We start from the raw sequence: 13,088 nt of genomic DNA on the forward strand, positions 1-13,088 counted from the left end.
TGAATACCTGGTGATGCCCTACGGTTTGATGAATGCTCCATCTGTCTTCCAGTCCTTTGTGAACGAGGTGTTTCGGGACATGCTTGGTCGCGGTGTGGTGTTCTACATCGATGACATCCTGGTGTATTCTGCTATGCGTGCCAAGCATGTGTCCCAGGTTCACAAAGTGCTGGCCCGACTGTTGGAAAATGACCTTTATGCCAAGACAGAGAAGTGTATGTTTTTCCAGCAGTCCGTCTCCTTCCTCGGATACCGCATTACCACCTCAGGTGTGGAGATGGAGGGAGATGGCATTTCAGCTGTGCGTAATTGGCTGACTCCAACCACGGTTAAGGATGTGCAGCGCTTCCTTGGCTTCGCCAACTACTATTGGAGGTTTATCCGGGGCTTTGGCAAGGTGGCAGCTCCCATTACATCCCTGTTGAAGGGTGGGCCGTCCCGGCTCCGCTGGTCTGCTGAGGCTGACCTGGCGTTCAGCAAACTGCGGGGTCTGTTTACCTCATCCCCGGTACTGGCCCACCCCGATCCATCACTACCATTCGTAGAGGTGGATGCGTCCGAGGTAGGGATAGGCACTGTCCAATATCAACGCTCGGGCACGCCACCCAAGCTCCGCCCCTGTGCCTTCTTCTCTAAGAAGCTCAGCCCGGCGGAGCAGAACTACGACGTTGGTAATCGGGAGCTGTTGGCTGTTGTCCGAGCTTTGACCATGTGGAGGCATTGGCTCGAAGATGCGAAACACCCTTTCCTTGTCTGGACGGACCACCGTAACCTGGAGTACATCCGGGCAGCGAGGAGGCTGAATCCTCGCCAGGCCAGGTGGGCCCTATTCTTCACCCGGTTTGATTTTACACTGTCATACATTCCGTGTACGAAGAACGTGAAGGCAGACGTACTGTCCTGGCTGTATGACAGCCGGAGAGGCCCAGAGGGGAGGCCCAGAGACAACACTTCCATACTCCCGGCCTCCTGCATTGTGGCGCCGGTAGTATGGGCGATGGACACGGATATAGAGCTGGCATTATGCACAGATCCATCTCCACCTCAGTGTCCAGCTGGAATGCGGTACGTGCCTGCTCTTATCCGTGATCGTCTGATCTTCTGGGCACACAAGTCACCCTCCTCTGGTCACACAGGTATCAGTGCGCTGTCTGATCGGAAAGTACTGGTGGCTTACCTTGGCTAAGGACATGAGGGTGTACGTCTCCTCTAGGGGTGCCAGAGGATATAGTGTCCGACCGAGGTCCCCAGTTCACGTCCAAGGTTTGGAAGGCATCATGGAACGTCTGGGGGTCTCGGTCAGCCTGACCTCTGGGTTCCACCCTGAGGGCAGGTGGAACGGGTAAATCAGGATGTGGGTAGGTTCCTGCGGTCCTACTGCCAGGACCGGCCGAGGGAGTGGTCGGTGTTCTTGCCTAGGGCAGAAAATGCCCAGAACTCTCTCCGCCACTCCTCTACTAACCTAACGCCATTCCAATGTGTTTTAGGTTACCAACCGGTTCTGGCACCGTGGCACCAGAGCCAGACCGAGGCTCCTGAGGTGGATGACTTGTTTCGGCGCGCGGAGGAGACATGGGACGCTGCCCACGTTCACCTCCAGCGCGCTGTACGTCGTCAGAAGGCCAACGCTGACCGTAACCGCAGTGAGGCCCCGGTCTTCGTACCGGGGGATCGGGTCTGGCTCTCGACCCAGAATCTGCCCCTCCACCTGCCCTGCCGGAAGCTGAGCCCGCGGTTTGTGGGGCCATTCAAAGTCCTGAGGAGAATCAATGACGTCACTTATAGGTTATTACTTCCCCCTGATTACCGTATTAACCCCTCGTTTCATGTGTCTCTCCTCAGGCCGGTGGTGGTTGTTCCGCTCCAGGAGTCTGAGGTGCGGGAGGTTCCTCCACCTCCTCTGGACATCGAGGGGGCCCCGTCGGTTTCTGTCCGTTCCATCCTGGATTCGAGGCGTCGGGTGGGGGGCCTTCAGTACCTTGTGGAGTGGGAGGGGTATGGTCCGGTGGAACGGTGCTGGGTCCCAGTGAGGGATATCCTCGATCCCTCCCTGTTGCGGGATTTCCACCGTCGCCATCGCCCTGCTCCGCGTCCTCCTGTCCGTCCCCGAGGCCGAGGTCGGCGCGCTGCTGGAGCTGCGCATCAGGGGGGGGGTACTGTCACGACTTCCGCCGAGGCTGCCTCCCCTCCTTGTTCGGGCAGGCTTTGGCGTTCGTTGTCACTGGCTTACTAGCCACTGCCGCTCCATTATTCATCATTCCATTTGTTTTGTCTTGTCAATCACACACACCTGGTTCTTATCCCCTCATTAGTCCGTGTATAAGTGTTCCCTCTGCCCCCCTTGTCTTTGTGGGTGATTGTTTATTTGTGAGAGTAGTGTAGCTCGGTGGAGCTACTCGTACCTTATTATTGCCGGGGTAGATATTTCCCCTGTGCCTGTTATTGTTGGAGCTACCTTTACCTTGTATTTCCAGGGTAGATTTTCACCTGTGCCTGTTTCGCTTGTCGCTATCCAGCGCTATTTGTGTACGACGGAATAAACTCTGCATTCGGTGATTAGCCTCCTGCGCCTGCCTCCTTCTATCACACTCATCACAAATGTAGTGTCTTGTCAACAATGAAATCATAGTTTTCACCAAAATAAGTATATTTTTATACAAAATAGATATACCTTATTCTTATTCCACCATACTTTTTACTGAGTGCATTCTGAAAATATTCAGACCCCTTGACCTTTTCCACATTTTGTTACGTTACAGCCTTACTCTAAAATGGTTTAAATAAAACAATTTCCTCATCAATATACACACAATACCCCATAATGACAAAGCAAAAACAGGTTTTTAGAAATGTAAGCAAATGTATAAAAAATTCCCCAGAAATATCACATTTACATAAGTATTCAGACGCTTTACTCAGTACTTTGTTAAAGCACATTTGGCAGCGATTACAGCCTTGAGTCTTCTTGGATATGACGCTACAAGCTTGGCACACCTGTATATTGGAAGTTTCTCCCATTCTTCTCTGGAGATCCTCTCAAGCGCTGTCAGGTTGGATGGGGAGCGTCGCTGCACAGCTATTTTCAGGTCTCTCCAGAGATGTTCGATCAATTTCAAGTCCGGGCTCTGACAGGGCTACTCAGAGACTTGTCCAGAAGCCACTCCTGCATTGTCGTTGGCTGTGTGCTTAGGGTCGTTGTCCTGTTGGAAGGTGAACCTTCGCCCCAGTCTTAGGTCCTGAGAGCTCTGGAGCAGGTTTTCATCTCTCTGTACTTTGCTCCGTTCATCTTTCCCACGATTCTGAATAGTCTCCTAGTGCCTGCCACTGAACAACATCCCCAGAGCATGATGCTGCCACCACCATGTTTCACCATAGGGATGGTGCCAGGTTTCCTCCAGACGTGATGCTTCGCATTCAGGCCAAAGAGTTCAATCTTGGTTTCATCAGACCAGAGAATCTTGTTTCTCATGGCCCGTAGCCATGCGTGGCATCGACTGTGCCACAAAAGCATACCGAAGTGGCAAAGTCGATATCCACGTTTTTAAACACAGTTATTATTTATAGTCATGAGCATTATTTAGAGGTAATTCTATGAGGGGGGAGGGTGTGTACTTTCTTTTTACAGTACAAGGGGAGGGTCATGTGAAAATATTCCCAGTACATGTTGAATTGTCCCTAATTACATAAAGTGCTTTTGAGATCATTGATCGATACAACTGAACTGAACTGGAAATCACATTTCATAGTCACTTTTATCAGAGAAAAATCAGAAAACCCACAAGATATTGAAAATAAAACATCAAGGGGTGATTGGGTCAGAATACAGTGTGGTTGTTCTGATGTCTGACAAATAGTATTTGTCCCCATAATGTAACTGAGACAAAGTCTCCCTCAACTATAAGAAGTATGGCTCATAATTCAGTTCAGATGGACATTTTTACAAGTCTACGGGATGTTCCTATGGAATGGCACAATTCATTTTGATTGCATGTGCTATAAGCGGGTACACCATGAAGTTATACCCTCTCATCAACTTCCTTACTGTCAGCTTTCCTCCACACTGACTAGCTGACATGTGGTGTGCTGTCATGTCTCCTGAGGTTGTGGATTATGGTCCAAACTGAGCACTGACATCAGTTATCCTGTTTCCCATGTAAAATAGCCTTTGAGTCACCAAATCATCACCCATACTATATTTTCTCCATTAAAATCCTCAGTTGAGAAAATGTACCTTTTCTCTCATGTCTATCAGTAAGAATGAAGGACAGGCTAGGTGGCCATAGCAACATCCAATCCTGTCATACATTACATCATGCTTTCACAAATGATTTGTTTATCTCACCGTTTGTTCATTTCTGTGCTCACGTGCGTGTGTGTGTGTGTGTGTGTGTGTGTGTGATAGTGTGTGATAGTGTGTGTGTGTGTGTGTGTGTGTGTGTGTGTGTGTCTGTGTGTGTAGAGACGCTGGGGAAGGGAGTGTCTGTCAGTCTTTCAGGGATAAATAGAGAGGCAGATCTCAGTTTGTCAGAAGGTTGACCTGACAGGCTCACACACAGGACCAAGCAGGAGCAGGACCTCAGTATTTTGACCCTTTATTACAAATGGAGGAACAGGAAGATGTTCAATACTGTTTTCAAGACAGAAACTCTTCTTGCAGAAAGGCTTCTTTATCGACATCTATCTACATAATACTGTACATCTTCTTCTCATTGATTTCAGCAGTTACAGCATTTTTGAACATACTGGTGATCATCTCCATCTCTCACTTCAAGCAGCTCCACACTCCAACCAACCTGCTCATCCTCTCTCTGGCTGTTGCAGATCTCCTGGTGGGACTGATTGTGATACCAGTAACGACTGTAGCATTTACGGAACCATGCTGGGATTTTGGGGAATATTTCTGTGGGTTTCAATTCTACATTTCTTATTTTTGTACTTCTTTATCTCTGGGCAATTTGGTCTTGATATCTATTGACCGTTATGTTGCTGTGTGTGATCCCTTATTGTACCACTCTAAAATAACAATAACAAGAATGATGTATTGTATATCCATTACCTGGTGTTGTTGTATCATATACGATGCTGCTATTGTCAAAAACTTTGTAAATGTACAGGTACCCAGTAGGTGTTTGAAAGAATGTTTTATTGTAGAAGAATTCAATTGGGTAAAAATAATTTGCCTTGTATTTTCAATGTTTGTCCCGTGCTCTATTATTATAACACTTTATTTGAAAATATTTGTGGTGGCCAGATCACAGGCCAGAAAGGTATTTTCAAAAGAGGCTGCCAGTGTGTCTGGTGTTAAAACTGTACAGGCAAATAAGTCAGAGAGAAAAGCAGCAAAAACTCTAGCTATTGTTATTTTCAACTATCTCATTTGTTGGATTCCATTTTTGTTTATAAATCTTTTTTTGTGTGTGTGTGACAGTTTATCATTGATCACCGGCTTTCTGCCACTTGTTAATTCCTTAATTAATCCAATAATTTATGCTTTCTTTTATCCATGGTTTAAAGTAACAGCTAAATGTATTTTAACTCTGAAGTTAAGGCATGCATAGTTCCTACGTTTTTTTATTCCCTAGTTTGACATAGTTATGTTTTACTGTTTTTTTGTAATTGCTTCTTTCATGTAACAATACACTGACATTATTCATCTCAGTGTTGTCATCATAGATACATCTGGTGGTGATACAGAATGATTTGGCTGGATTGGAATGGGATGACTTGGAGAAGGCATAAGCTTGTTTTATAAAAAACATTGCAGTCATTTAAGGTTTTAAATTCCAAATACCAAAGTCTGTGGTTGTTCCATGTTATTTAATGATAAAAAGTACGTATTCTGATAGTACATTCCGAGGACGTCAAGATTCATTCTATATGTTGTTTAACATTACCCTCTAGTGGCTCAATTGGGACACAATGCCTTCATCAAGTGTGGTAAAGTTGAAATGTACAACAACAGTTGTTTATAAATGTTTGAATAACTAATTAAAACAAATGTGTGTGTAATGATAAATTATGACGAAAATATTTACTTTTTAAAGCTGCAATATGTAACTTTTTAGGTGACCCGTCCAAATTTACATAGAAATATGAGTTATAGAGCTGTCATTCTCATTGAAAGCAGGTCTAAGAAGCGGTAGATCTGTTCTATGTAAGCTATTACTATGTTTCCCATTATTAAGTTTAGTTTTGTACTCCTTGGCTGCGTTGCCGACGGCTGTGTAGATGGCTGAGTTAACTTCTCTAGAGCCTGTACCATGTACAAATCATTTTTGGATTTGACATCAAATGTTTAATATGAGGCGACATTATAGAATGCCACCTTTTATTTGAGGTTATTTTCATACATAAATTAGAACACCTTATGTATCTAGTCCCCCCATTTGAAAAAGTCATAAGAATTTGGACAACTTCACTTGTAGTGTATTAAAGGTAGTAACCCTTTAAACATAATGTTCAGTTAAATTATGTATTTAGATATTGGTTCCCTTACCCTGTAAGCAGTTTATGAACTAATCTAATGAGTGACTACAATCCACACTTTGGTTTTGGTAGTCACTGCCAATAAACACAAATGTTAGCATTTTCAGACAAAACATGTTACTTCTACTACTTTCAGCATACTACTACAACAACGTGACTGTTTTGGAATAAAATGTTCATATATTTCCTTTAACATCCTCTGTGTTGTGTGCTTATTGTTTAACCATTGATATGTTCTAGGTCATTTTGAGACCTTAAGGAGCATCAGGTACTGCTGGAATGTCTACCAATGGCATGTCCATCTTTTTGTGAGAAATTACACTGGTCACTCAATGTTTATTAAGGATGAATAGTCCTCACTTTAGGGACTGCAACACAACTTTACCAATGATTGGTAAATGGTTTACAAGGACATGTATTAAACATCTTATCAGTGATATTATTACATACTATAAAAGTTATTTATAAATGTGTGAACAACTAGCTTAGTAACACAAATGTGGGAATAATTATAAATAAATAAATAAACTATTTCTTAATCTATTAAATATTCTTTATTACAAGGTGTTATTATAAAGTGGTGCCCAATTTCTATATTCATTCAGACTCAACAGCATCTGAGAGCTGCTCTGGCATGACCCCTGACCTGGCAGCAATCTGACACTATGAATCATTAATGCATATAGTAGTTATTTATAAATGTGAAAATACCTAGCTGACTAACATTTAACAAATCTGTCAGTAATGATTAATAAATGGTGAGCAAACTGTAAATGCCTTACAAATGGTTTATTACTGAACGTTAAAGTTTTGTCCATAATTACATATTCTTACATTTTACCATGAACTACTACAATACACCATTGAGTTAGACCTGGAAGTTATCTGATATCATGCATTATTGTACATTTCAACTTCACTGCACTTTTTGAAGATGTTGTGTCCCAATTGAGCCACTAGAGGGTAATGTTAAACAACATACAGAATGATCCATGACGTACTCAAAATGTACAATTTAGAATACTTACTTTCTATCATTAAATAACATGGAACAACCACAGACTTTAGTATTTGGAATATAGAAACCAAATTGACTACAATGTATTTTATAAAACAAGCTTATGCCTTCTTATGCCTTCTCCAAGTCATTCCAATCCATCCAAATCATTCTGTATCACCACCAGATTTATCTATGATGACAACACTGAGATGAGTAATGTCAGTGTATTGTTACATAAAAGAAGCAATTACAACAAAACAGTATAACATAACTATGTCAAACTAGGGAATAAAGACATAGGAACTATACATGCCTTAACTTCAGAGTTAAAATATGTTTAGCTGTTACTTAGAACCATGGATAAAAGAAAGCATAAATTATTGGATTGATAAAAGAATTAACAAGTGGCAGAAAGCTGATGAAAAGTGATGATGAATCTAAATTTGCTAAATAAAAAAATAAAAAATACATCCAACAACTTAGATCGGTGAAAACAACAATAGCTAGAGTTTTTGCTGCTTTTCTCTCAGACTTATTTGCCTGTACAGTTTTATTTGCCTGTACAAACATATCAATAGCATGTAAAGTAGCTAGTTTGCTATAAAATCGCCGAAACAAACTGCACTATCAATTTAGGAGTCTACAATTTCACCATGTTCAACCTGCAGATCGATGTGCCTCACAGAGTGGAGTCTAACACTTGCAACGGCGGATATACTTGTGAGGAGATGGGAAACGTTGTCCATATAATGTCAATGGGCTGCGCGGTGCATTCTGGGTGATTCTGGGACAAGGAGCGCCCTCCTTCATGGAGTGAATGGGAGTCTATTGGGCGCTATCTTAAAAACCCAACATTAGCAAGTATTTCGTCAACAGGAAGTACAATATTACAAATCTTTAATGACATTTTTCTATCTGTAATATTGTGTAGCTTTGGAATCGTGACATTACGTACTTTTGAGGAGAATAGGCACATTTCTCGACATACAGAGAAGGGGTTAAGTGATGATTAGCTCAGCAACCGCATGACGCAGCAAGACAATGTGAACGCGATTGGTTGACAGTCGGCTGGGTGGGGCGTTATACGTTCCAACATTCATTGGATTCCTATCTCCTTTCTATAATATCTCTGGCAACAGCACCATGCAATGCACCCTGGACTAAAGAGGCAGACTGATAGGAAAAATGTGCTAGACCCTCCGTTAAATTACACATTTCTCGAGGTAGGAATATCACTAAAATATGATCAATGGCTCATTCAAGAGAAGACATCCTCCCGAGTTATGACATCAGCCAGTATTGAAATCTGACATGTATGATAGACGTTTTCGCGATCTTAAAGTAGTATTCCTATTAACTTCCAGTGTAGTGAGAGCGACTTTATCACAGTGCTACATCATACTGGACAGATTTCTGCCTGATTGAACGCCAATAACTCAAATACACATGAAAACATGAAATGACCAAGGGAATCGATAGAACATCACTCATATTCAAAATGGTTGAACCTTTCCTTTAAGGGATATTTACTTCCCCAGAGTTAGATGAACTCTTAAATAAAATGTTTATGTCTCTGTGTTCAGTTTGAAGGAAGTTGCCGAATGGCGTTAGCACAATTGCCAAGTAGCACTAGTGCAATGACTGAAAGTCTACAGGAACAGTCAATTCCTACCTGTCAATTTGTGGAAAAATCACCCTGATTAACTCTTTAGTATTATCCCAGTTTACCTATTTGCTTATGGTCTTGCCTACGCCTAGCGATCAGTTATTTAGAATATATGAGAAAAAAAATATTCCATTTTATTTGGAACGGCAAGCCAGACAAAATTAAAAGGGCCCATTTGTATAATGAATATGAATTCGGAGGACAGAAATTATTAAATATTAAAGCATTAGACTTATCACTAAAAGCTTCAGTAATAAAAAAAAAAATGCTTAAATCAGAACTGGTTCTCTAGCAAATTAGTAAGATTGTCTCAGCCCATGTTCAAGAATGGCCTTTTTTCCCTTTATTCAGATTGCAACCGCTCACTTTCAGTTATTTGAAAAGGAAATAATCTCCCAAATATCACTATTTCAAAAACAAGCCATAGAAAGTTGGTTGCAATTTCAATTTAATCCTCCAGAAACGACAGAACAAATAATGCAACAAATATTGTGGTTAAACTCAAATATACTAATTGATTAAAAAAAACATGTTTTTTTTGTTAGTTTTTTTGAAAAAGGTATAATCTTCATAAATGATATCATAGGTAGGACTGGTGGAGTTATGTCGCACATGCAGCTAACAAAAACATATGGAAATGTCTGCTCTACCCAAAATTACAACCAAATAATTGCAGCATTACCGTAGAAATGGAAGAGGAAAGTGGAAGGGGGAGAAAGTAAGGAACTTGTCTGTCGGCCCTGCATTAAAGAACATCATTGGTTAAGGAAAACTGGGATAAATAAAAAAGTATACCAGGTTCATTTAAGGACCAAAGGATTGACAGCCGTCCCATATAGATTGCAAAATAGTTGGGAAGAGATTTTTGATGTACCGATTCCATGGCATAGTGTTTATGAACTGATACGCAAAATGACGCCTGATTCAAAACGTAGAATTTTTCAATTTAAATTATTATACAACATTTTTGCTACCAATAGAATGTTATTTATATGGGGGATACAATCTTCCCTTCTTCTTTTGCTGTAAAGAGACAGAATCATTACATCATTTGTTTAGGTACTGTCCATTTGTAGCCTGTTATTGGACAGGTCCAGGAATGGCTGAACGATTGCAATATTTACCTGGAGATAAACCTGCAGATAGCACTACTGGGTGATCTGAAAAGTCATAGTCAATCGATCAATAATATAATAATACTTTTAGCAAAAATGTTTATTTTCAATATACAATCTGTAGAAACAATGAGAATAGAAGGGTTCAGAACTTTTGTAAAACATCACAGTACAGTTGAAAAATATATGGCAAATAGAAATCCAATATGGATGGTGTTAAGAGATAGATGGGTGTTGTTGAAAGGAGTTGAAGGATGGGACTGATAACAACTAACAACAACTAATAACAACAAGATAACTAATGTAAAGCAAACTGTGTAGCGGGTGTGGCAACCATCACACTGTGTGGCGAAAACCAAACTCTGCATTCCACAGTAAGAACATCATACCAAAGGTCAAGCATGGTGGTGGTGGTGTGATGGTTTGGGGATGCTTTGCTGCCTCAGGACCTGGACGACTTGCCTTAATAGAAGGAACCATGAATTCTGCTCTGTTTCAGAGAATTCTACAGGAGAATGTCAGACCATCCATCTGTGAGCTGAAGCTGAAGCGCAGCTGGGTCATGCAGCAAGACAATGATACAAAACACACAATCAAGTCTACATGAAAATTGCTAAAAAGCAACAAATTGGAAGTTTTGGAATGGCCTAGTCAAAGTCCAGACCTAATCCCAATTGAGATGTGGCAGGACTTGAAACGAGCAGTTCATGCTTGAAAACCCACACGTCACTGAGTTAAAGCAGTTCTGCATGGAAGAGTGGGCCAAAATTCCTCCACAGCGACGTGAGAGACTGATCAACAACTACAGGAAGCATTTGGTTGGAGTCATTGCAGCTAAAGGTGGCACAACCAGTTATTGAGTGTAAGGGGGCAATTACTTTTTCACACAGGGGAATTGGGTGTTGCATAACTTTGTTTATGAAATAAATGAAATAAATATGTAATTGTTGTGTTATTTGTCCACGTATGTTCCCTTTATCTAATATTAGGTTTTGGTTGAAGATCTGATAACATTTGGTATCTCAAATATGCAAAAGTAGAGAAAATTAGAAAGGGGGAAAATACATTTTCATAGCACTGTAGGTTATAGGTTGACAGCTTTTGTGAAAGAGCACAGTTAGAAAGCTAAGGCACATAGAAGCAAACCGGATGGACATCATGAAAATGATCGGAGAGGTTGAGGGTAGAGGAAGTTCAGGAGAGAAAACAAACAAAATATAATTATTGTAAAATTGACTGTGTCCATAAAATGTATATAGTATGTATGAGCTGGAAGTAGAGGCCTAAGCATTATTGTTCACTAGTTTACTCCAATTAGGGAAGGGGTTGGATAGTAATAAAGGGAAATATATATATTTTTAAAGGATATGTACAGTGGGGAGAACAAGTATTTGATACACTGCCGATTTTGCAGGTTTTCCTACTTACAAAGCATGTAGAGATCTGTAATTTTTATCATAGGAACACTTCAACTGTGAGAGATGGAATCTAAAAATCCAGAAAATCACATTGTATGATTTTTAAGTAATTAATTTGCATTTTATTGCATGACATAAGTATTTGATACATCAGAAAAGCAGAACTTGATATTTGGTACAGAAACCTTTGTTTGCAATTACAGAGATCATATGTTTCCTGGAGGTCTTGACCAGGTTTGCACACACTGCAGCAGGGATTTTGGCCCACTCCTCCATACAGACCTTCTCCAGATCCTTCAGGTTTCGGGGCTGTCGCTGGGCAATACAGACTTTCAGCTCCCTCCAAATATTTTCTATTGGGTTCAGGTCTGGAGACTGGCTAGGCCACTCCAGGACCTTGAGATGCTTCTTACGGAGCCACTCCTTAGTTGCCCTGGCTGTGTGTTTCGGGTCATTGTCATGCTGGAAGACCCAGCCACGACCCATCTTCAATGCTCTTACTGAGGGAAGGAGGTTGTTGGCCAAGATCTCGCGATACATGGCCCCATCCATCCTCCCCTCAATACGGTGCAGTCGTCCTGTCCCCTTTGCAGAAAAGCATCCCCAAAGAATGATGTTTCCACCTCCATGCTTCACGGTTGGGATGGTGTTCTTGAGGTTGTACTCATCCTTCTTCTTCCTCCAAATACGGCGAGTGGAGTTTAGACCAAAAAGCTCTATTTTTGTCTCATCAGACCACATGACCTTCTCCCATTCCTCCTCTAGATCATCCAGATGGTCATTGGCAAACTTCAGACGGGCCTGGACATGCGCTGGCTTGAGCAGGGGGACCTTGCGTGCGCTGCAGGATTTTAATCCATGACGACGTAGTGTGTTACTAATGGTTTTCTTTGAGACTGTTGTCCCAGCTCTCTTCAGGTCATTGACCAGGTCCTGCTGTGTAGTTCTGGGCTGATCCCTCACCTTCCTCATGATCATTGATGCCCCACGAGGTGAGATCTTGCATGGAGCCCCAGACGAGGGTGATTGACCGTCATCTTGAACTTCTTCCATTTTCTAATAATTGCGCCAACAGTTGTTGTCTTCTCACCAAGCTGCTTGCCTATTGTCCTGTAGCCCATCCCAGCCTTGTGCAGGTCTACAATTGTATCCCTGATGTCCTTACACAGCTCTCTGGTCTTGGCCATTGTGGAGAGGTTGGAGTCTGTTTGATTGAGTGTGTGGACAGGTGTATTTTATACAGTTAACGAGTTCAAACAGGTGCAGTTAATACAGGTAATGAGTGGAGAACAGGAGGGCTTCTTAAAAAAAACTAACAGGTCTGTGAGAGCCGGAATTCTTACTGGTTGGTAGGTGATCAAATACTTATGTCATTCAATAAAATGCACATTAATTACTTAAAA

The 13,088-nt window shown here is 41.7% G+C and overlaps 1 protein-coding gene across 1 annotated transcript; it reads left to right on the forward strand.

Annotated features, from left to right (window-relative positions):
• Window positions 1-4,601: 4,601 nt before the first annotated feature.
• On the forward strand, window positions 4,602-5,558 carry LOC311122432 (trace amine-associated receptor 13c-like; the record flags this gene model as incomplete). The annotated part of the gene is made up of 1 exon (XM_084196789.1): window positions 4,602-5,558. One exon carries the CDS (start codon window positions 4,602-4,604, stop codon window positions 5,556-5,558), a length of 957 nt encoding a protein of 318 aa, XP_084052915.1.
• Between the last annotated feature and the right edge of the window lie 7,530 nt (window positions 5,559-13,088).

This window comes from Coregonus lavaretus, assembly GCF_964263955.1.
Source record: "Coregonus lavaretus genome assembly, contig: HAP1_SCAFFOLD_2216, whole genome shotgun sequence".
NCBI lineage: Eukaryota > Metazoa > Chordata > Actinopteri > Salmoniformes > Salmonidae > Coregonus > Coregonus lavaretus.